At 38.6% G+C, this 24,442-nt stretch overlaps 1 protein-coding gene, 1 long non-coding RNA gene and 2 pseudogenes across 2 annotated transcripts in view; 3 read left to right on the top strand and 1 right to left on the bottom strand.

Moving 5' to 3' along the window:
- The window catches only part of LOC139459642 (glycoprotein-N-acetylgalactosamine 3-beta-galactosyltransferase 1-B-like), a 54,273-nt gene extending 49,875 nt beyond the window's left edge, over window positions 1-4,398 (bottom strand). The window contains exon 1 of the mRNA XM_071241238.1: window positions 4,380-4,398. Coding sequence (XP_071097339.1) covers window positions 4,380-4,382 — 3 coding nt within the window. The 5' untranslated portion in view covers window positions 4,383-4,398. The remainder of the gene's footprint in view (window positions 1-4,379) is intronic.
- A 214-nt stretch (window positions 4,399-4,612) lies between these two features.
- LOC139459641 (uncharacterized) lies at window positions 4,613-12,980 on the top strand (annotated as a pseudogene).
- Window positions 12,981-17,554: 4,574 nt separating this feature from the next.
- On the top strand, window positions 17,555-18,852 carry LOC139459647 (uncharacterized). The gene is made up of 3 exons (XR_011652696.1): window positions 17,555-17,719; window positions 18,386-18,453; window positions 18,660-18,852. It is a non-coding gene; the product is annotated as an uncharacterized lncRNA (long non-coding RNA).
- Window positions 18,853-22,894: 4,042 nt separating this feature from the next.
- LOC139459643 (uncharacterized) lies at window positions 22,895-23,695 on the top strand (annotated as a pseudogene).
- Window positions 23,696-24,442: the final 747 nt, after the last annotated feature.

The following is a 24,442-nucleotide window of genomic DNA, read 5'->3' as shown; positions in this document are numbered from 1 at the left end:
TCGTAATAGAATTCAAAATGGCGACGAGAAGCAGACGATAGGGAAGAATCGTCCAAACACTGGTAGTACGGATTGTTCTAATTGCAGCTTCGATGTGATATTTATCTACTGAAAAGGTTAGCTAGAATTCTTATTAGTTACTTTACTCATGTTATACATAAAGCGACCCCAGCTGTATAATAATGCCAGACAAAATATTTTGTTCCCGTTTGACACCGGGAGCGCTGTTGGGAAAGAAGTTCCAACCCTGGAGTACTGGGTGAAAGTCGAACACGTCGAATGCTCCTCAACACTCCAGGGTTACAATAGTGATTCTTTTAGCAGAGGAGTCATTAACAATTACATTTTCAGCGTACGAGTTCTGTCGCATACATTTAATCAATCACACATGACAATTATGATTATCGTTTATAACGTTAATTGTCAAAATTCTTTAAACATCATACTGGCACATACTGTCAATTTATTAATTTCGTACTGGATCCGTGTCAAACATATACGCGACTTTCATCCTCATTATAGAAATGCTTGTTCCGTGATACACCAGACGCGGTATCCTGAGCCATGCCTGTCGCCGCTGCGCTTTTGTTTCATTATAACGCGCTTGTTACTCAGCCGCATCCTCTGCCCCTCTCCGTTCGAAAGTCATTTTCATTACCATGTGAACGTGTTCTTGAATCAATAATATCCGACTTAAATAATCTCTCTTATCTCCCTTCCCTTCATGTTCTTTCAATGATAACGTTAACAGCAGCAACCATGACACCTGTGTCTAAATCGTCTAACAAAAACCGAGCCCGGTTACATTAAATGACAGACAATTCATTCTGCAATTTTTAACCAAATGCAATCGAAATAAATCCATTTTGGCACTCGTTTCTTCAAAATCAGTGTAACGCATTATTGGTACCCCAGTGTAATGAATGTTAGAATTTAGCACTGTGTCCCATCACGCAAATTTCGTTTGGATTTTAGATAAAGCAGTGATGCCTTCATGTAGGTTTACATGATATATCTTCGAATTGTGATATGCTGGAACGAAGTGTAAGATGTTTAAAAGGGATGTTCTTTTTTCTTTGTCACGTCTGAGCAAGTCAACTAGTCATCATTCAAATGAATTATTCACTTAATCATTATGGATATCTTAGTGTCAATTGATTACTGCACTGTACCATCTACATGTTATTGGCCCAGTCTCGACTATTTACAGGTTGCCGTCACATAGCTGGAATAAAACTGAGTGTGGCGTTAAATAACAAACAATCTACATGTACCCACCAAACGAGCTGAAACAATGGAAAGTGATGAAAAAAATATTTAGTTCAGACATTTTTACATCCTATTTGTTCGTTATTTATTGAAAAATTGGAAGTTAAGTGAGGGGGCAAAATGAAAGTATGCCCAGAAAGAAGTGTTGTTAAATGTGTTTAGGTCTCATGTCTCCAACAGTTTGTAAAAAGGTAATCGGTGGCCGGGGAGTCTTTGTGTAAATATGAATTGGTTCAGTTTAGATTGTGGGTGACCCGTCATGTTTGAGGTGTAATATAAGCAAATGCATTGAGCTTGCAAAGATAAGTTTATCTAGATACCCACCAGCAGTTGTGAATTATGGGATTGGTTTTTGTTTTCATTTTTATAAGTTTAAAATCAAATTACGTTAAGAAAATAAAACCATGTTCTTTGAATGCTGACTATGCTGTACAGTTCATTTTTGTATGTTATTTCGCGAACTTCAGATATTCTCAAATGGAAATCAAAAATATGATAAAAGCAACTGTTATGTATAGTTTCCTTTGCTCCTCAGTTTATTATGTATGTGGAACAAAAACAATAGGCTGTATGAAATTAGGTTTATGTATGTTGTCCGAGGTTGAAAGCTTCGTTGAAGGTCGCGTGTCCAGTGTTGAAGGTCACATGTCCAGTGTTGATGGTTACGTGTCCAGTGTTGAAGGGCACGTGTCCAGTGTTGAAGGTCCAGCGTTGAGGGTTACGTGTCCAGTGGTGAGGGTTACGTGTCCAGTTTTGAGGGTCACGTGTCCAGCGTTGAGGGTTACGTGTCCAGTGTTGAAGGTCACTTTTCCGGTGTTGAAGGTCACGTGTCCAGCTTTGAGGGTTACGTGTCCAGTGTTGAAGGTCACGTGTCCAGCGTTGAGGGTTACGTGTCCAGTGTTGAAGGTCACTTTTCCAGTGTTGAAGGGCACGTGTCCGGTGTTGAAGGTTACGTGTCTAGTGTTGAAGGTGACTTGTCCAGTGTTGAACGTAACTCTGCATTTTCGATGCATTGATGCATTTATAATACATTGTGGAAATTTGTTTTCAACACGAGGTTAGATTATGCTTTTTGCAGATTTCTTTTCACAAACAACTAGTGTCATCACCGATTTTCAGTGATCCATTCTCATAATTTTCACCGTTATTTTGCCTTTTACGCCCATTGAAATTTGTTTCGTCCGATAATCAATAACTGGTTAGTCTTTGGTGTTGATGTTTTACATGTATGAGATCGGGAAGGGTTTTGCCTTTTTTATTTACCTTATAAAAAATAAATACCATCGTACCATGCAGTTGCATTTAAGATAAGAAATCAAAATATTTTTCAATAAATTGTTTACCTCCTTTGTAAATGATTACACTATTCATATGCTCTTCATAGTTACAATCGCTAATAGATCCAGGCTAAATAGCAGCGAGGGAAGGAGTGTAGAGCGACTGTCTAGAGACCGGTGTGTTGACACAGATACCTTACATTGTTTCAGTCCACCCTGTCTCGCCCAGTATATGGAGGAGAGGCTCAACATGGCCAAGGGTTCACGTCCATTATTTAACTACGTTTACAACAACTACTACTATCACATTTCAACCTCAACCAGCAAGAGCATTAAATTAAATTAGAGAAAATGTAATAAAATTGTTATTCACTAATTGTGGTAACGCTTAATACCAGTCTTTAAATACATATTTTACGTAGATCGAATCGATTAGCTTCGGAACGAATTTTTAATAAACATTGTTGCTCAAGGTGACCTGTTTTATAAATGTGCAATAGTGGTAGTATTTTGTTTATCACATCGTGACATAGTTTTCCATAGCCGTGGTGAAAATTAAGATACATGTTTTTATCATTTCACGCCGGATTGAAAATTCACGGCGGTCATGAGATGGGAAACTCAGAACAAAATGTGAACAGCCTTATGACTTTTTTCCATGATGATTATTGTTTCAATACACATACTTCATAGTTCAGAGACTGCTAATTACTCCCCTTCACCCCTATATGTGTTTCTAGATGAAGTTGAATACGGAGTTGGAGGAGTCAAAATTAGGAAAATACAACAGGTATTCATTCTCGTATTCCTTTGATCAAAGACGTATATAGAATATACGTCCGTGCTTTGATTTATTCATGAATTCATCCGTTTTAAGTTACACGTGTCATTGAATGTCATTCAGCAAGTGAATAACATGTTAATATGTATGAGTAAACTTGAGAATAGAGGAATATACATGTTTTGGTGAGAAGAGATACTTTTCAAATGATGAAGTTTCTTTTATTCACAACAAGAGGCAAGTTATTATTTCGTGCTTTCTTTAATGATGCAAACATAGTGTTTGCCGTATTTTGCTCTGACATTTGTATCATCATGTTCCTTGGTAAGGCATTCTCTGTGATTTGTTTGTGTAAATAAAGAATATAAGGATAGATAACGCATAGAAAAGAACAGCATCTCTCATTCGACATGTTCATGTATTTGGGCAGAATACAGATGGCGACTTGAGTTTTTTTTGTTTTGTTTAACGCCGCACTCAGAAATATTCCAGCTATGTGACGGCCGTCTGTAAATAATCGAGTCTGGACAAGACAATCCAGTGAGCATCGATCCACGCAACTGGGACACGATGACATGCATCAACCAAGTCAGCGAGCCTGACCCCCCCCCCCCCGATCCCGTTAGTCGCCTCTTACGACAAGTATTAGCAAGCATGGAGTAGTCATTATTCTGTAGGTGGGCTCATTTTACCCCCTTCAATTTTTAGTAGTCCTAATGGGAGTGGACACGGCGAAGATTCAGGGTTAGAATTGGTCTTCAGCAACCCATGCTTGTCGAAAGAGTCGACTAACGGGATCGGGGGGTCAGGATCCAATTAGGCATATCTTGGTTCATACATGTCATATTCCAATTGCCTCGATTGATGCTTATGGTGTCCATCACTGGATTATCAGGTCCAGAGTTAGATTATTTACTGGCCGCCGTGATAAAGCTGGAATATTGCTGAGTGTTTTCAAAAATTAGGCGAAGTGGGTTGATACCGGTCAAATTAACTTACAAACGTCATTGTTAGATGTTAAATGGTATGTTTATTTACTGGCGGGTACTCACCATGACATTTGATACAGTCCCCTTTTCTCCCGGCTCGCAACAGTCTGACTGTTGCAGTTCTTCTCGCCTCTTGCCTTGATTGACAGGTCCTATGAACTTTGTTTGACCCTACTCTCCATTGATTGGCGGCTACTGATTTTGTGGGCGTCTGGAAAACATTTTATTCTGTACCGATGGCGTCATTTCGAGTACCGCTCCTCGAGGGTTCAGTTGGTAGGGCAACTTAGGTCAACATGAAGAGTATGACGTATCCGTTTACATGCGCTAACACTGGTCTCCCAAGGGTCAACACGGTTCCATCTGACTCGTCCCGGGTTTCCAAGTGGAACGCAAGCACTATCAGTGGTCAGTCAGACAAGTAAACCTCTACTGTTAGATTTGCTGGTAAATATACTGCAGGTAATGAAAACTTTATAAATATTTTAATCCAAATAAATAATTAGTTGATATGTAATTATATGAGAGACTCTGATATTTATATAAACTGTTAGAACCATAGTGGGTATATTTTATTGGATTTTTGTTGTTTTGTTTGGGGGAGGGCTGTTTCAATATGTTTCGGTGGTACAGACGTGGCATGGTACATTCAAGGTTAATATAGATAGGATATATTTTCGTTACACATAACTATTAACATAATAGGATACAGACAATTGTTACGCGTCGATTCCAAAATTGCAATACAGTAAACTACGGTTATAACGAAGTCAAATGGACCATGAGTTTTAGTTCGTCATAACCGCAGTTCGACGTTTACAAATCAATACAAATTACTGCACAGTAATTACAATGGCAGTACACAAAAAAACTTTTCACAAAGTGTGTGTCCAACTCATTAGTGTGGCCATTAGACTAATATCTAGTCTCTGAAATGAACATATTTTACAGAAAACAGTTGTTAAATTATCTTAATATAATGTAATGAAAAGGAAGCCCAGAGACTCTTCCTGAAACTGCAGTAATCTATACTTGCCAAATATTATAGACTTGCATGGGCTGTATTGGATGTATTTGTTTCTAGGTATGTAATCATATGCATATGCGTTTGGAACATGCATGTTTTTATGGTATGCATTATGAAAAGGATTACAAAAGATGTTACTGATTGAGAAGTGTATACATAGTTGACCAGAAGAAGTAGAAAAAAGGTTAGGTTTGCACATAGAAAAATAGACATATTTTGTAATATTATAATATATTACAGGACCCGTGAAGATCCGGGGTAGGATAGGTCTTCAGTAACCCATGCTTGCTGTAAAAGGCGGCTATGCTTGTGCAAAGAGGCGACTAACAGGGATCGGGTGGTCAGGCTCGCTGACTTGGTTAATGCATGTCATCGATCCCAATTGCGTGGGTCGATGCTCATGATATCAATCACTGGATTGTCTGGTCCAGACTCAATTATTTACGGACCGCCGTCATATAGCTGGAATGTTGCTGAGTGCGGCGTTAAATAACCAACCAACTAACCAATGGAACATGCAACAGCTGCTTTCATATGACTGGAGCAGATAAAACAGGTGAGCCCTTGACAGGTGATTCCTCATAGCCCAGGGCCCAAGGCAGATGTGTCTAGTGGTGATATACCGCCATGCAACATTCGTTGTTATGACATCGAAAATCCATGATTTTGGCGTATCCATAGCGAGTACATCGTATATGTAACGCATGTCTAACGTATTAGTAGCGTATCACCGACGTATACATCACTTATGACAGCGTATTGCCTGCGTGTGTCCGACGTGTTCATCTTATGCCCAGCGTATGAGTAACGTGTTACTAGCGGGCTCAGCGTAGGGGAAAGGTGCCTTAAACGGGCCCCGTGGTAGTATAACTAGTAGTGTACACCCATTCATCAAATTACCACGAAAAGCGAGAGCAGTCTAGATATGTGAAATGTTCATACGTTCCCATACGCCGCAAATTTTTTGCATGCACAAAAATGTTTTAAGTCTCGGCGTACTAAAACGTATACCAACGTGCTTTTAAAACATACAACTTAAACCTAACTTATCCATAGCGTGTTTCAGCGTAGCCTGTGTTTTGGCAAACATTTTCACACGTCGAAATACGTTACTGCTATACGTTGTAGTGTGACAGGGCCATCACGAGTGACCGACATGTTTTAATATGACACTGTAAAAGAATTAAAAACAAATTCAAAACTGATAGAAAACAGTTGAGCTGAGATTAAAGTGTACCATGTCAAGTGACCGGCTTCTGATACACAAGAGTCGACGTGACCTGTGTCGTCGGGGCTATGTAAAGAAATAGCAGTCCGAGCATTTGTAGATGGGAGTGTGATACTGCAAGCTCAGTATCTAACACGTGACAGTGAGTGGTGAATACTGCGCACGTGGATAGCGTGCAACATCATATACAAAAGCACATACAACAATGAGATCATCCCGCCTATCGCCCTCTTGTCTCTGCGAACCTTCTGCACGACTGGCTCTACCAGTATAAATAGGTTAGTAAACTTAAGCCCCGTTTACACGACCACGTTTACTTATATAAGTGAATATACTAACGTAAGTATATGTACTCACATAAGAAAAAGTGGTTGTGTAGACGCATTTGCTTACGTAAGCAAATATACTCCAGGAGTAATTTACTTCACCTCAAGAGGTCGTGCAAAAGTATATTTACTTATAAGCAAATATACTCCTGGAGTAAATATGCTTATGTGAGTAACATTTGGCCGTATAAACAGGGCTTTAGACGCATTTTTAAAAATCTCCCTCACACCCTCTCTCCGTGTGAGTGCGCGTAACTGTGTGTATTCCGTCAGCTCGCTACCTAGTGTCAACATGTCAGCTCGCTACCGTAGAAACGTGAAGTGACCAGGTTGCCGGACGCCTATTACCTCAGGCTGTGGTAAAAAAAAAAAAATATGACAAGTACGTGAATAGATAGGGAAATTATCTGGGAGTACAGCGATATTACCCGCCTTTTGAGTCATAAACCTACGGAAAATATTTTTCTGAAATCTCAGGAAAATACGAGGGTAATCGGCCACCACAGTCTGAATAGGATCAACGAATGTGGTGTTCTCGGCCCTGATGTATGGTCAGGTCGCGGCTCTCGGCTACTACACTTTATACTTGAATGTACATTATTTCTCATTTTACTTTAATCAAGGTTTTTAAACTGATGAATTATTTGTGGTATGAGTGACAAATTAACTATCGCTTGCAATTTCGCTTCTTACATTTATAAAGAACACTAAGAGATTTGTGATTAAATAAGATTATAATAGTTATATTTATCGTTGCTAAATTTATTTATTTTGAAAACAACTGGTGTCTGGCTTGAAGAGCAGTGTCATGTTAAACATCAAATCTGTTAAACATATTTGTTTTGTTTTTAAACTGATGAATTATTTGTGGTATGAGTGACAAATTAACTATCGCTTGCAATTTCGCTTCTTACATTTATAAAGAAAACTAAGAGATTTGTGATTAAATAGGATTATAATAGTTATATTTATCGTTGCTAAATTTATTTATTTTGAAAACAACTGGTGTCTGGCTTGAAGAGCAGTGTCATGTTAAACATCAAATCTGTTAAACATATTTGTTTTGTTTTTATATAATTGTTACAGTCAATGTGTAAAATGACTGAAATTTTCACTTGTACAATTCACAAAACGCCTAAAAAATTCAATTACTTTTCAAATCTGTCCTATTTAGTTTAATATGATAACGAGTTCTAGACATTGTGATGTTTAATTTTTTCACGCTAAAAACGCGCTGGTGTGACGATTAATGTTACATTTTGCATACTCGTATATGCAAGGGGTCGCCATATGGTTCTAAGGAGGAAGTGACAACTTGGAGACGATGGCTTGCTTGCGGGTATATACAGTTTTACTTTATACATGTAGATATATACACACAAAAGTCACTATGTGCCAGGTCAGTTGGTTGTTGTCTTGGTGCCCCGGAGCACCCAGTCTTACCCTAGCTAGGCTAAGGGTAAGACTGACTCTCTCGATCCGTCGATCGATCTGTGACTGACTGATTATAGAAGATTTAACGTGCGCTTTCCGACTGTAGCGTATTTCGCACACGGATCGATCGACCGACCAAGGCTTATATAGCCACGGTCACCGGATATTTACTAAGTCAAAAATATAAACAACAGTAATTCATCAGTGACATGATACTTGCACATCTCATTCATGATGTCAGACAGTCGATGTACAATACAATGAGAATTAACAATTGGGATTATCATCTTATAAATAACGGCAATTAAGTGTTTCAAGGCATATAGATGACATGGCTCCAGGGTAATACGCCTTTGGAATTAAATGTTCATTCAGACAATGGTTATCGTAAATCAGTCGCTATGACAACGCAGTGACTGAAAATGATAGGATTGTAAGAAAACGAAAGTCGTGTATATTTGTAGATATGTTTTGCTTCTAATCCTAGCATGATTAGTTCAGTGTGATGCTTTAAACTATTTTGGAACTTCTCAATATTTTTAAGTCAATTTGTTCCATAAACAGACAGATTTGCCAGTCGTTTTGTAAATTTACTGAAATATTTAGGCATTGTCTTAATTGCCTAAGTGAATTTTACACACCGACTGATTTCACACATTGACTGTAACATATATGTTTAGCTATCTGTTCACCAATAGTCTTCATGTAACTGATTTTTCATGAACTAAATATTGTTTTTATCGTGCATTCTCTTCAGCGAGCCCATTAACCCGATTACATAGCTGTAATAGTATTTTGTTTATTAAAGTGTCACACGCACTTGTGCATATCTTATGTTTATTTCACATGTACATGGTGTCCAGTGCGTTCAACCAATTAATTGGCCCCATAAGACAGTAAGAGTTGTATAGGTCTTTTAACATGTTAAAACGTGTTGAAGCTAAAAGGCTGGTTGGTTATTATCCATAACAAATACACACTTGTCTTCATCATTAAAATCTTAAAATATAAGTTTTGAACAAAAGCTGCTTTAAAAAGATTAAAACCCAAGTTATCATAAAAGTGGCTTGACGGCTTGGCGTGGCTTGACGGTTTGGCATGTCTGCCGGTCAGATGTGCAAAGGTGAAATACCATATCAACATCGAGCTAGACTCAAGCGATGATCTATGCATAACATTTTTAACATGTTTGAACAGTGTTACTTCATATTTTTTTTTTCCCGTTACCATTCCACACAGAGAAGCGACAATTATCTACATTATTAAGTACAGATTGTATTTGACACAGGCCATGTTGGCCGCTAGTCTCGCATCATATTACAACATGAATGGAGTGGCGAGAATGAATATTTTCTGCTCACACTAGTTGAACGAACTTATATATTCATTATTATAGTAACATTTTATAATGTCGCGTGATCTGGTCGTATACTCGACATTTGATTACAAACGAAACTCAACTTCTAAATCATTGTCCTTACAATTCGATCATAGTCATGCCTCTCGGGGAATCGTATTACCACCGTGTCTACCAGTCTCAATACAAAACGCAGCAGATGGTTGTCTTCATCTCGTGAGAGCATCTCAATGATTATGATACTTCTTTAAATTGCTTTAAATTGCTTATATAACCTGAAAGTGTACGAATCTCTAAGTTCATGACACCACAATGTAATAGACTGATCCCGCAAACGTTGTTTTAATTGCGACATAAAGGAAATTTACCTATTCAATAACCACCTTAACACTATCGACACAACAGTTAGCTCCCCAATCATAACACAACATAAATTCGCAACTGTACTGTGTTTGTTTGTTTGTTGTTTAACGCCGTACTGAGCAATATTCCAGCTATATGGCGGCGGTCTGTTAATAATCGAGTCTGGACCAGACAATCCAGTGGTTGACATCATGATCATCGATTCACGCAATTGGGATACAATGACATACATCAACCAAGTCAGCGAGCCTGACCTGTACTGTGATAAGCTAAATACCCTTCATTCTAAAGGATTTAGATTACTTTTAGACCATATATTAATTGTATTTAGGATACGGTTCGGTCTCGCGAATTTAGGCAGGCATTGTTTTGTCAGATCACTTATGTAGGACTTGAGGAATCAGATCATTTGTCCTTTCGAGTGGGTGAGGGGGCCAGGGGCATGTGTCATCTTCTGATGACCAAGTCTTGTATTGTACTTCTTTTTCAGGGGCGTTAGGGTAGCCTAGTGGTTAAAGCGTTCGCTCGTCATGCCGAAGACCCGGGTTCGATTCCCGACATGGGTACAATGTGTGAAGCCCATTTCTGGTGTGCCGCGCCGTGATATTGCTAAAAACGGCGTAAAACTATACTCACTCACCCACTCACTACACCTTCTCATAGCAAACAAAGTCACCGTGGCTGCCCCCAGCTACGGATGTTGCGGTGCTATGTAAAATACAAAGTCACTCTGCCTGCCCCCAGCTACGTTCATTGTTTTCTAGTCAACACGGAAGCCATTAGTTAGGAAATCAAAATCCAGACAAGGGACCACACTATACAAATAATTACTTGACGTGGTCAATATGCGAAAACAAGGACTGGAGGACATGATGTGGCCTAACCAGAACGAGGCCGCTGGCCGAGATCTGCTCAGCCAGCGGGAGGGCTCGAGTCGGAGTATTAGAAATGTACTTTACTCTCTCATTGAGGACGCAAGAACCAGGACACGTTTGTAGTGCGTGTGTCATGGTGAGCCAGTAAGCAGGGAAACATGTTTTATTGCAGTTTCATACTAATCTGTAAGTAAGAACCTTTTAAGTAAGAAGTATTTAACGTGGACTTGTTGCGGAAAACGCCGCACACAATATGCCAGGTACATGACGTCGGTCTGTGAGTAATTGAGTCTGGATCTGACAATCCAGTGATTGACATCTTGAGCATTGATACAACTGGGATACGATGACATGCATCAACCAAGTCAGCGAGCCTGACCACCCGTTCACCTCTTACGACAAGTATGGGTTGCTGAAGACCTATTCTATAAGTCAGATCTTACGAAGTGGGATAGCTAAGTGGTATATCCCAGCGCCCTTGACTACGATTGTCAAACCTTATTTTGGTGCCCCTCACCTCAGTATGAAATAATGCTGAAATTAGGCGTAAAGCCCAACTTACACATTGTCTACATGTTTTTCCACATATGTTCAGGGGCGATGGGGGATTCCTTGTGGTTAAACCCTTTGCTCCTCACACCAAAAACACGGGTTCGATTCCCTAACATGGGTATAATGTTAGAACCCCCGCCGTGATATTGCTGGAACATTGCTAAAAGCGGCGTCAAACGATACTCACGTGTTCAAAATATGTTTATACAACGAATTATGTATGAATGACATTTGTTTTCATTTGTAGAAGAATATGACGTCCCCAATGGTATGGCGGCGACTTGGTCTTGTCCTCCTGGGTATTGTTGTTGGTCTGACATTGGCCGTCTGGCATGGAGTCTTCGTATCACCCGTCAATTTCCTCCATTCAGCAGAGCAGGGCAGTCACGCTCCCCTTCGAACTTTTTCGGGCAGATGTGGCGCCAACATTTCACATACCAAAGAAGAGGAAATTAGGACTTCAACATGCGTGACCAGCTTTGCCAGTTTCAGGGCCAAATATGGGACCGTAGATCGCCCCAAGATGGAGATTGAGCGTGTTGACAGTCATTCCTATCTAACAGCTGACAGTCGAGTGTTAGAAGTCGGAGGATATACTGGTGTAGATGCGGCTAAGCTAATCAAGAAATACAACCCCCATTATTTGGCTCTCGAACCTGTACCCCGTTATTACACTATTTTGGAACAGCGGTATAAAAATAATCCCAAATACAAACTTTTCAAATTTGGTCTCGGCAAGGAGAACAAGACCTTACTTCTGAATATAGATAACGATGCCACGTCACTATTTCGGGCGAAACATGCGTCGGGCAAAACCAAGGAGGAGGTTGCTTATATTCATGAAATTAAGGGCTTCTTTAAAAGTGTTGATGTGTATACAAACCCCATAGATCTGATCACAATCAACTGTGAGGGGTGTGAATATGAGTTACTTGAACTGCTGATATCATCCGAAATAGTGAAGTATCTGAAAAACATCCAGTTTCAGTTTCACCTTGACCTTCCAGGAATAGCCAATCAGGAGTGTCGTTACTGCCAGATCATGACATTGTTGTCCAGGACACACAGACCTACTTTTCAGTATTCCTACACATGGCAGAGCTGGAGGCTGAAGAATATTTGATTTTATGTTGTTTGAATTTATAAGTTGAGTTTTTTTAAGTTTTCATTTCTTGGTGCTGATGGATTTAAGGTAATGAATCAGTAATTCTGTGATTGAATGTATGTTAAGTTCGAATATTGAAAACAACACAAGCACTCATAATATTTGCATAACACATTAATGCCATAGTAGGACATTTCATTCATTACTGTTTGTTTTTGATATGTACACTCATTTCATTAGTTATCTACTTGCATAATTATTTCTGCGCCGTGGGCATCTTGATTATTAGTGTATATAACTATGCTCACATGTTTTATGGGGCACGCGGGCATGAGGGGCACGATTCTATAAATGTGAGGTTATATTTGTTGGTATTTCCACAAAATAAACAGAAATGAACCGCGTTTGCAATAGTTAGTGTCTTTTCTGTAGCTTCAATGTTTTATTGAAAGGCTGAATACTTCCGTCTCTGACATATTTTTGAATGACATTAAAGGTAGCTTTCGACGTTCAGTATGTATTATGCATCAAAGCTATTATGTACAAGGTAACGTGCGTCTTTAAGACTGGAATTTGACGAAACGTAGATTTCTTGTTCGCATCAAGTTTTGGTGACCTCCATATCAAGGTCAAGTTCACCAGGGTTCACATGGCCTCAAATTCCAGGACTTCTCGAAAGTTATTAATTCATGGAAAGTTAAAATGTTTACAATCAGTTAACACAACTCTACTTAACATTACAATCACCATATGTCGTGATTGTGTTGGGGGCACGGTCCAGTCATCATGTTATGTTTAACGCCGCACTATGCGTTATTCCAACTGCACGATGGCGGCCGGTAAATAACCGAATCTGGGCCAGACAACCAAGTCAGCGAGCCTCATCACCTTAACCCGTTAGTCACCTCTTACGACAAGCCAAGTCGCCTTTCACGGCAAGCATGGGTTGCTGAAGACCAGTCATCTAATTCGTGAGCACTTTAATCGGAAATTCACGAAACTTTATGTTTATTGATCTTTAATTTTGAGAAAATTCTCGATGACTTCCAATGGAGGCCAATATCGGCAGAGACGAACATGAGTGGGTGAGGTGGGTTAGTGAGTGAGACGGACCGACAGACAGAGAGGCGGACGGACGGACGCACCCACGCAAGCCGCGTTTTGCAATATGCCACCTCTAGTAATTATCTAAACATGGAATAATTTAAATTAATTTTCATGTCAAACATTTATCAATGACACAAAAGCACTTCCTTTCGAAAAGTATAACTTAATTTTATGCCAGTCCATGGCTGAGAATAAAGGTCTAGGTATATATTTGGACTTGGTTGATGCATGTCACCGTGTCCCAACTGCGTTGATCAAAGCTCATGTCAGTCACTGGATTGTCTGGTCCAGACTCGATTATTATTTTTTTTTTTTTCAGACGGATTTCTCATATTTAAGTATACTGATTTCTCATATTAAACAACACGGAATTCTCACATTTAACAACATATATAACAATACTGATTTCTCATATTTAACAACACGTATTTCTCATATTTAACAATACAATACGGAATTCTCAAATTTAGCGATATGGATTTCTCATATTTAACAATACAAAACGGATTTCTCATATTTAACAATACGGATTTCTCACATTTAACAGCATATTTAACAATACTGATTTCTCATATTTGAAAATACTGATTTCTTATATTAAACAACACGGATTTCTCATATTCAACAATACAATACGGATTTCTCATATTTAACAATACGATACGGATTTCTCATATTTAACAATACGGATTTCTCATTTTAAACCATACGGATGTCTCATATTTAACAATACAATACGGATTTCTCAAATTTAGCAATACGGATTTCTCATATTTATAACACGGATTTCTCATATTCAACAATACAATAAGGATTTCTCAAATTTAGCGATACGGATTTCTCATATTTAACAATACGATACGGATTTCGCATATTTAACAACACGGATTTCCCATATTAAACGATAAAATACGGATTTCTCATGTTTAACAATACAATACGGATTTCTCATTTAACAACACGGATTTCTCATATTTAACAATACAATACGCCACCAAAGTTGATATTTTGACTTGTGGATGTGCCAATCATGATAATACCAACTTTGTCAGATCACAAGATGAGATAAATACATGATATCATGGTTATTTGGCAAGGAAAACAAATTGTCTCTGTGTCTTGTATTGTATTCTTGTGTTGATTGAATTATCGAATTATCACAATGATCACACCGTTTGACTTGATTTAAAAAAACAGTTCTAGTGATTGTGATCAAAAGCTAAATCCTACATCATAATCATATCATTATTGCACACTGACACAGTTAGCACAACTATCATCTAATATAAATTATCATGATTTATCAATAACACATTACATAGCGTTCGCTTGCAAAATCATTTTGTTTTTAAAGTTTGTGTACATAAAGCGGAAGGTCCGAGGCTCGATCCACGGCCGCGTCATATCAAAAGACGTGCTACTGCTACTGTTACCCTGCCTGGCGCTCGGCATTGAGGGGCTAAAACAAAGACTTGTCCGGGAGACACTGGAAAATGGACTTCATTGATTGTACCCATGTGGGAAATCGAACCCGGGTCTTCGGCGTAACGAGTGGACGCTTTACCCACTAGGCTAACCACCCGGGGCGCACGCACGCATGCAGGCACACGAAAAAGTAAATATCATTTTGGTAAAATATTCTTAATAAAATTGCAGATCAAACTTTATTTCACTTTACAGGGCGCGCAATATTGCGACAAACTGCGACTATTTGGCTATTCCTATTTATCGTAAGTATTCAACAGCTCACATCCTTATCATTGACAAAATATTCCGCTGTCATTTGGTCTCTTTACTTTACTTTTTACTTTTCCACACCATCTAAGTAATAATTCAGTAGATATAATACCCCCACGCTATCTAATCTGTCAACATTTACAATTAAAATAACCACTGTTCACAATAAAAGCACAAGTAGAGATCTAAAAACAATTTGGAATGTATTTGAGTGGATTACAATATAAATCATATCGAAACACGCAAATTCTGAATTTTTAAAAAACTATAATTGTTTAATAGGTTACAATAAGATAAATAAAATCAACATATAAATTTAGTTACGTTCTGACATCTATCCAGATGTCGTCAAAGGTAGGCTCCAGGGAGCATTCGATTACTCGGAGCCGGTTGGACTACAAAAGTAACGTACTCGCTAAGGGGAGGTAACTCTAATTAACGAACTAAATCCACATGTTGTCTATAATGAAAGGAAGACGTCTCTTTAATTTAGGCAAACAATCTACGCTACAAGTCAGAGCTGGTGAAATCTGTAATTTCATTGAATGGTTGTTCTGTAAGTTATCCAATCGCACAAAAGCTTATGTAAATAAGCACATTCCCGTATGACTGTTTCAAATAAATTTCAATTGATTAATATTTTCAAACGAATTTCAAACGAATTTCCGAGACATTTTAATGTACGTCAGTGTCATTGCCTTGTTCGATGTATATAAAGGTCAACATGACCAAGACAGTTACGATCACTGAGATCAAACTAGCAAATCCAGACTAGTACTTTTCGAGTTGTTTTGTTATTTCGTATTTACAGCTACGTAACACTTTGTGTCGATTTCTAAATTGAGAAAAAGAGGGTTTTTTTTCATTTCCGTGAGTACTTTAGTACACCAGCGTTGTATGGAGCTATCTCTGCGTTATCAGCTGATTAAGGTCTGTATAATATTATCTATATACCCAAACACACAGTGGTCACTCTGACATTTTAGGCAGACATGCAGCTCTGGGTCTGTAGACCAATCACCCTACTGCTTGTTGTATTCCCAAGGTGAGTCTGTCCGCGGGGCTTAATGTTTGGTTAGTTTGATTGAACGCAGCATTGAACATTTATTATAACATCAGTGTATGAAATAGTTGCCAAAGTTAACTGGCTAGGAGGGCTTGTTAACAAAACATGTTGCAAGCCATTATCATATTTTACAAGCCCTACTTGATATTTTTGGTCAACCTAAATGTATTTTGTCTGAAACCATTACGTTGAAGTTGGCTGGCTTTTGTGGTGGTTCTTAGACTCGCACACGCATCGCATGTACATATATATCAGTCATAATCGGGGTACATGCCAATGACTTCCCAATTGACTTCAAATACAATTAATAAAACTCACACCTTGACTAAAACAAATAAATAAATAGCTTGGGTAATGGTATGTAAACAGTGAATTATTTATCACACATCGTCTGGAGAATTTGTATAAGGTCGGTGTTCAGCTACTATATACAGCACTGGGAGTTATCAGGTGGTCATGGATATTTCGAAATCACAACAGAACGGCCAGAGTCACTTGCTAAATGATTTCAGTAAGGAGACCAGTACGTCGGCATATGTACTATGTGCTTTCCAGCCTTCACCTTTTGCACTTCAAACCTCGTTTTCAAACCGGAAGTTAGCCGGCTACGTTTGTAGCGCTGTATGTGTCATGTTTAGGAAACAGTAACAAAACAGGACGTAATGCAGCTTCAGACCAAACAACAAGATATTATATTATAAGCATTTTCTAGAGAAATGGGTGGTAGGATAGTATGTTTGTTTGTTGAATAAGATTTCATCAAAGTTGATACCTTTTTCGTTTGACGTCGCCCCGAGGTTATAAAAAAAATTTTCGTGCTCAAATACATGCTCATGCTCAAGTTCGTACTCAGTTGAGATTTGTACTCAAGCAGAGGTTATAAAACATCTTGAGTCTGTACTCAGCTGAGAACAACTCACGCTCGGCTTGAGCATGCTCAAAGGACTCTTTGTTTATGACACAAACGGCAATTTGGAACTCTTCCGTCGATAATGGTAAGAAAACAACCCGGATGTTGTCGTCTGCTTATTTACAGTGGCAACGGAGGGCGTGACCGAATCGAGAAGGCGGGGTAAGGGGTGGTCAGAAGCGGAGTAGGTTTGTCTAATCCAGGAAGTTGTTCAGCGAGAGCAACTGTTGTTCGGTGAAATAAAGGGAAGCGGTGTGAAGTCCATCCATCGACAGCGGACCGATGGATGGCAAAGTATCACGGACATCCTCAACACGTAAGTTGTTCATATGTTATCGTTGTTTATATCATTTGCAGCATGGTACGCTATATTTTCGCGGTATAAATACGTCTTGCGCAAAGTGTTCATTCAACTTTTATGACACTGGATTGATCGATGCTGATTTTATTTACTGTGTTCGGTAAAACAAAGTACCTGTCATAAGCGAGTTAAAAAAGTAATAGCGGGCTGTGTCTTCGCTTTCCACTAATGGTGGTGGGATAAGTGAGAAATATGTGGTTTACATTACTTCCTGTTTTGGATTATGCAGAATCAATATTCATACGATCTAGTTAGGGTCAAGGTCAAGGGACATCCTCCAAACAGTTTTAGTGTATTCTTTTCTAACCAATTTCGAGTGGAGGTTGAGGTAATTAAGTTATAAAGTTCTTAGGCGTAGGCGTGACATATCGCAACGTGTCCTGTATTCGATCATGCGTTGAAATGTGGTGTCCAGATTTGCATAAGTAAACAGTCGAAAATTCATGACAAGCACACTCTTGATATGCCTGATTATTCGTTGCATTAACTTTATTGTATATCATCTAAATGGAGACATGTATTTTCATGAGCTTTCCCCTCCACAATTCCTTGACAGTGAAGAAGAAAACATGTTCTGTATATTAATTTTCAAATTATATCTCTTCTTTTATATACTTTCAGAAGACACATCAATGCCAAAAGGGAGGCTTTGGAGGTGAAAAAGAAGTATTTCAATTTGAAACAAAGAGGTACTCTTTTATATTAGAAAAATACTAAGAGGCATATTGTGTCAACATTGTAACTCCATCATAATGAATTAAATGGTTATCATATAATTGATGAAACACATGTTTATCCCTTTATTAACACATGAACACGTCAATGAAACCCAAATTTAATATTTCAATAAATATGTTCATTGTTACTGAAACTAAACTGCAAGTTTGTATTGTAGCTAAAAGCAAGATCGATGGCCTAAAAAGGTCAATGGCCACAACTGGAGGAGGGCCTCCACTCCCAGCAATGTCCAACGCGGAGGAGGTCCTTTCAAAATAATATTCCTATAAGTTGAAGAGATTTTAAAACTAAATAAAACATTACTAATTGTGCCCATGTCATGACAAAGGTCAAAGGCAAGAACCCCAAAATAGCAGGTATTCGGTTTTGACAACATTATTTTGGTTCAATAATAGTATACTATTAGATATGAAAATACACCAGCTGTAATATGAATGACAACATTTACTTATTTGCTTGGACATGATCAGCTGAATTCAACAGATACAATGGTTAATGATGATTGAAAGAAATATTGTTAAACAATATCAACTCTATCTGTATTGTTTTATCACTATTCATTACATATGCAATTGCTCCAAAAATCCTGATTTGTTGTTATGTGCTCTTAAGTAAGATCATTTTAAAGCATGCAACTCTAACATTGTGATGATAATTCAGCATTTATGCAAGTATGATGTGCCAACAGAAAGACATAAATATAGAATGTCTAGTGATCATGACTTTACTTATAGTTTATGCAATTTGTGGAGACCTAGATGATGAATACCATGCACTTTTCATTTGTCCAGCTGATACTAACATTAGGTCAAGATATTTGTCCTTCATACAGACTATTATGAATATCCTAACATGCATAAGTTCTGTATCTTTACTCACAACAAATGACATTTTATTCCAGCTAACTCTTTATCTTGTTCAAATTTAGAAATTAAGAAACAAATATTAATTGAATTGCTCTGTCACAATGTGCAATGTTAGAAATTTGAACTAGTCCTGCAGTTCGTGCCAAAGTGTCCAATTGTCAATGTATGAAAGAACGTGTAGACATTTGCCATTTTTCAGGTGTTTGCTATATGTTATCATTGTAAGCACTTGTGGACTAAAAATAGTAGTTTCTACCGTAGTATGTGCTTTATATTATAAAATTTTCCCACTTTACTTGCCGTAAAAGGCGACAAACGGGATTGGGTGGTCAAGCTCGCTGACTTGGTTGATACATGTCATCGATCCCAATTGCATGGATCGATGGTCATGATATCAATCACTGGATTGTCTGGTCCAGACACAATTACTTTACAGTCCTCTGTCATATAACTGGAATATTGCTGAGTAAGGAGTTAAACAACAAATAAATCTGCACTGTTGGCATGGCCAGACTATCCAAATTAAATATTTGTGCACTGCTTGTATCAGAATAAAACATTGAATGACCAATGAAATCATTTATTTGTGTTTACATTGGGGAAATCCCATGTGCGTACCTGCAATGTTGCCGAATGCCTCCTTCGCTCGTACAGCGTCTCCTCCAACTGGGAATTTAATCAACCTTCCTGACAGTTTAGAGATTTTCAACGAAACTGCGCGTAAGCTTCTGCCGGCTGTCGATCGGGAAATGTTTAGGCTGTCCCCAACCAGCAGATGCATAGCGCCTGTCGCCAAGAAGCGAAGGCAAACCAAGATTGAGGCAAACCAGCAACTGTAACAGTGGTGGAACCGCACAGTTACGAGCTGTCTCTCTGGTTAGATCTAGTAGACCAAGTAAATAAATTATAGTATTTGGCCTAAATCTATAACGTTCAAAAAATTCATCCACATCTAAATCTTCCATCGGGTTTGAACGATCTCGAACCACTCTCGGAACACGGGTTTTCCGCCTCGCTTGTCGAGCCTGTCGCAGGTGAGCTGCCATTGTTGTTGTCGAACTCAGCGTTGAGCACGTTCCAAAGCGTAATTGAAATCGTACGTATTTCATGCTCAAGTTGAGCACGAAAACGTACTCAGATTATTTATAACCTCCGTTTATTGAGTCTGAGTTTTGAGTTGAGCACGAAACCGGATTTGAGCATGAAATCGTACTCAGGGAAGTTTTATAACCTCGGGTTTCTTTTATGTCTTTCTCGACGTCAGAGAAAGACGTCATTGTCATATTGATTATTATATATCTTACTCAGTTTTTTCGTTCATGGTATGAAAAAACTCTTTGTAAAACGAATTTTGACGCTTTCTATTTACAACATAAAATGGCAATTCTTACCTGGACATAGAGGGCTAGCCTATATGTCGCTCCTATTCAACCCTCATTTTGAAGTTGAGCAAAACTCAAAATACATCGAGACCACACATAAACTTCACAGTTCTGAATTTTGAAGGACATTCTCTGTTCTGCCAGTCATTTTAAGCAGCGCAAACTTACTGAAACAACCTCTGAAAATATTAGGCTCATCGTAAATATGCATGAATCAACATTCACGGCGCTATTTCGCCTATTTTAAAAATCTAATAGAGAATGATTGCTCAGAAAATTCAATAATAAAAATATTAATCTGTGATTTATCATACTACCAGCGATCTTTCTGAAACATTGCCAATAACCCTAGAATTGTTTAGCCTAGCATGTTTGAGTAAATACGCAAACACTCCAAAGTAAACATTCCGCCATATTGGATAGTGCTTCCAAAATTCCGTTTCGCGCATACCTTCTGCATCACATCTATTTCACACTTAGCTGCAATGCTAAGAAGTGTTCATACATTTTAGCATCAAACGACAAATCGTCTTTGTCACTAATACAAATGGTCTAGATGAAATAAAGTGAATAATATCATTTGCTGCTCCAGAAAAAGGGTAGATCTACTGTAGGGCCTACTTGTTTGAAATGTAAACAAAGCAAAATTTAGACATGACTGACACCAAACATAAAAAGAAATAACAATGTGCAGATTTGTCAGGTTGTTTCTAAATACTGACATGACAAATTTTTGTATGTGCAATCCCTGAATCAACGAAATTCCTCCTCGTAAAATCCCGCCTTCTGCTTTCAATGAACACGCCATTTTTAAAAGTCGGTCACTGATGGTGATGTCATACTTAACATTGTTGTACATATTTAGATTTTTGTTTAGGTGGAGGTCGGTTGAATAAAAATACACAGATTTTGTGCATCTTATACGTATTTATTCAAGCAATGAATTAAACTATTGATTTGTACATGTTCAATTAGGAGATAAATCTACTGTGTTTTGAAATTTGATGTAGCCCCACTGTAGAGTAGATACCTCTTTATTTTAATTTTGAACCTAGCGCTTTAGAGATATATCATACGTGGATCTACACCACAAAAATGTTTAACCTTTGATAATCTTATGTATGTTTGAACATTATTTACAGCCGAAATCGACCGATTTAATGTCGTTTACTATATTTCTTATTTCTTAGACAAATGTTAGAAGATTAAATTAACTGTAAAATGTACGTATTTCCTTTGGACTGTAATGTTCAATATTTGAATTCCAGTTATCATCTTACTAAAACTGATTTTTTTTATATACTTAAGTGTGTAAGAATAAGTTTTCTGAAGTTTAGAAAAGTGAACACGACACTTGATATTTACTGCAGTGATGTCATACAAGAGTGTGTGTGTGGTGGGGGGGGGGGGGGGGGGGGGGGGATGTGTGTGCACAAGAAAGATCTATTTATAGTCTTTGGTGGTAATTTATACAGAAATAAATATTTTTTTCGAAATAAAAAAAAGGGGGGTGGGGGGGGGGGGGATGCGCACCCCCACACATCCCTCTGTATCCGCCCATGGTCACGATGCTCAACGTTCTTGGTGCCCCTCGCCCCGGTATGAAATATTGCTGAAAAGAGGCGTACAACAAAGCTTACTCATTGCCTACGTTATCCGTGAAGATCCGGCGTAGAATAGGTCTTCAGCAACCCATGCTTGCCGTAAAAGGCGACTATGCTTGTCGTAAAAGGCGACTAACGGGTTCGGGTGGTCAGGCTCGCTGACTTGTTTGATGCATGTCATCGATCCCAATTGCGTGGATCGATGCTCATGATATTACTCAATGGATTATCTGGTCCAGACTCGATTATTTACAGACCGCCGTCATATAGCTGGAATATTGCTGAGTGTGGCGTTAAACAACAAACCAACCAACAATTGCCTACGTGATGTTTCCATATATGTTCAGGGGTGGTCGGGAATTCTTGTGGTGAAAACCTTTGAAACCCGGGTTCGATTCCCCACGTGGGCATAATGTGAGAACTCCCGCCGTGATATTGCTGGAACATTGCTGAAAGCGGCGTAGAACGATACTCATGCTGAAAAATATGTCTACAAATTGAATTATGTATGAATGAGATTTGTTTTCACTTGTAGACGAATATGACGTCACCGGCTGTCCTGCAGAGACTTGGCCTTGTCCTCCTGTGTTCAGTTCTTGGTCTGACATTGGCCATCTGGCAAGGAGTCTTCGTACCACCCGTTATCTTCCAGCCAGCACAACAGGGCAGCAATGACCATCAAAGAACTGTTTCAGAGGGATGTGGCGTCAACATTTCACATACCAAAGAAGAGGAAATTAGGACTTCAACATGCGTGGCCAACTTTGCCAGTTTCAGGGCTACTTATTGGACCGTAGATCGCCCCAAGATGGAGATTGAGCGTGTTGACAGTCATTCCTATCTAACAGCTGACAGTCGAGTGTTAGAAGTCGGAGGATATACTGGTGTAGATGCGGCTAAGCTAATCAAGAAATACAACCCCCATTATTTGGCTCTCGAACCTGTACCCCGTTATTACACTATTTTGGAACAGCGGTATAAAAATAATCCCAAATACAAACTTTTCAAATTTGGTCTCGGCAAGGAAAACAAGACCTTACTTCTGAATATAGATAACGATGCCACGTCACTATTTCGGGCGAAACATGCGTCGGGCAAAACCAAGGAGGAGGTTGCTTATATTCATGAAATTAAGGGCTTCTTTAAAAGTGTTGATGTGTATACAAACCCGATAGATCTGATCACAATCAACTGTGAGGGGTGTGAATATGAGTTACTTGAACTGCTGACATCATCCGAAATAGTGAAGTATCTGAAAAACATCCAGTTTCAGTTTCACCTTGACCTTCCAGGAATAGCCAATCAGGAGTGTCGTTACTGCCAGATCATGACATTGTTGTCCAGGACACACAAACCTACTTTTCAGTATTCCTACACATGGCAGAGCTGGAGGCTGAAGAATATTTGATTTTATAGTTTCAAATTTATGTTTAGAGTTTTATAAGTTTTCTTTTCTTGGAGCAGATGCATTTAGAGGTAATGAATCAGTAATTATGTGGTTGATGTGTGCGAAGAACACAGAATATTTGCGTAACAAATCCATGCCACTGTCCAACATTTCATTCATCACAGTTTGTTTTAGATATGCACATGCATCTCATTATTCTACTAGCATAATTATTTCGGCGCCGTGGACCTTTTGATTATTAGTGTATGTGTGTTCATGTGTTTTAACTCAGGCATTAAGGGCACGGTTCTACAAATGTGATAGAGAAATGAACTGAACTGCGTTTGCAATTGTAAACAATTTTCTGTGGCTTCCATGTTTCATTGAATGGTTGAATGCTTGCGTCTCTAGTGCTGAAATAATTATACCCAACCCTCGATTCAGTGGGTATGAAGCAACCTACCTAATGTGTTTGATCAAATTTTAGCTCATTTGAGTATATCAATAATGCACTTATGTTGGAGATTCCACATTTGATGCGGATGGTGGTGGTGGAAATTTTACGAGCGCTTCAGATGGAACCGATTTCGCACTGAACTTCATAATCGGAAAACATCCATTATGCCCCAGGAGAATTAAAATTCGCTTTAGTCGATCAGTATGTATCATGCATCAAAACGGTTATGTACACGATACCGTGA

This window comes from Haliotis cracherodii, unplaced genomic scaffold (genome assembly GCF_022045235.1).
Source record: "Haliotis cracherodii isolate W230 unplaced genomic scaffold, xgHalCrac1.p SCAF_13, whole genome shotgun sequence".
NCBI lineage: Eukaryota > Metazoa > Mollusca > Gastropoda > Lepetellida > Haliotidae > Haliotis > Haliotis cracherodii.
The sequence above is the reverse complement of the archived record's forward strand: the minus strand, read 5'-3'. Positions and strand labels throughout refer to the sequence as shown.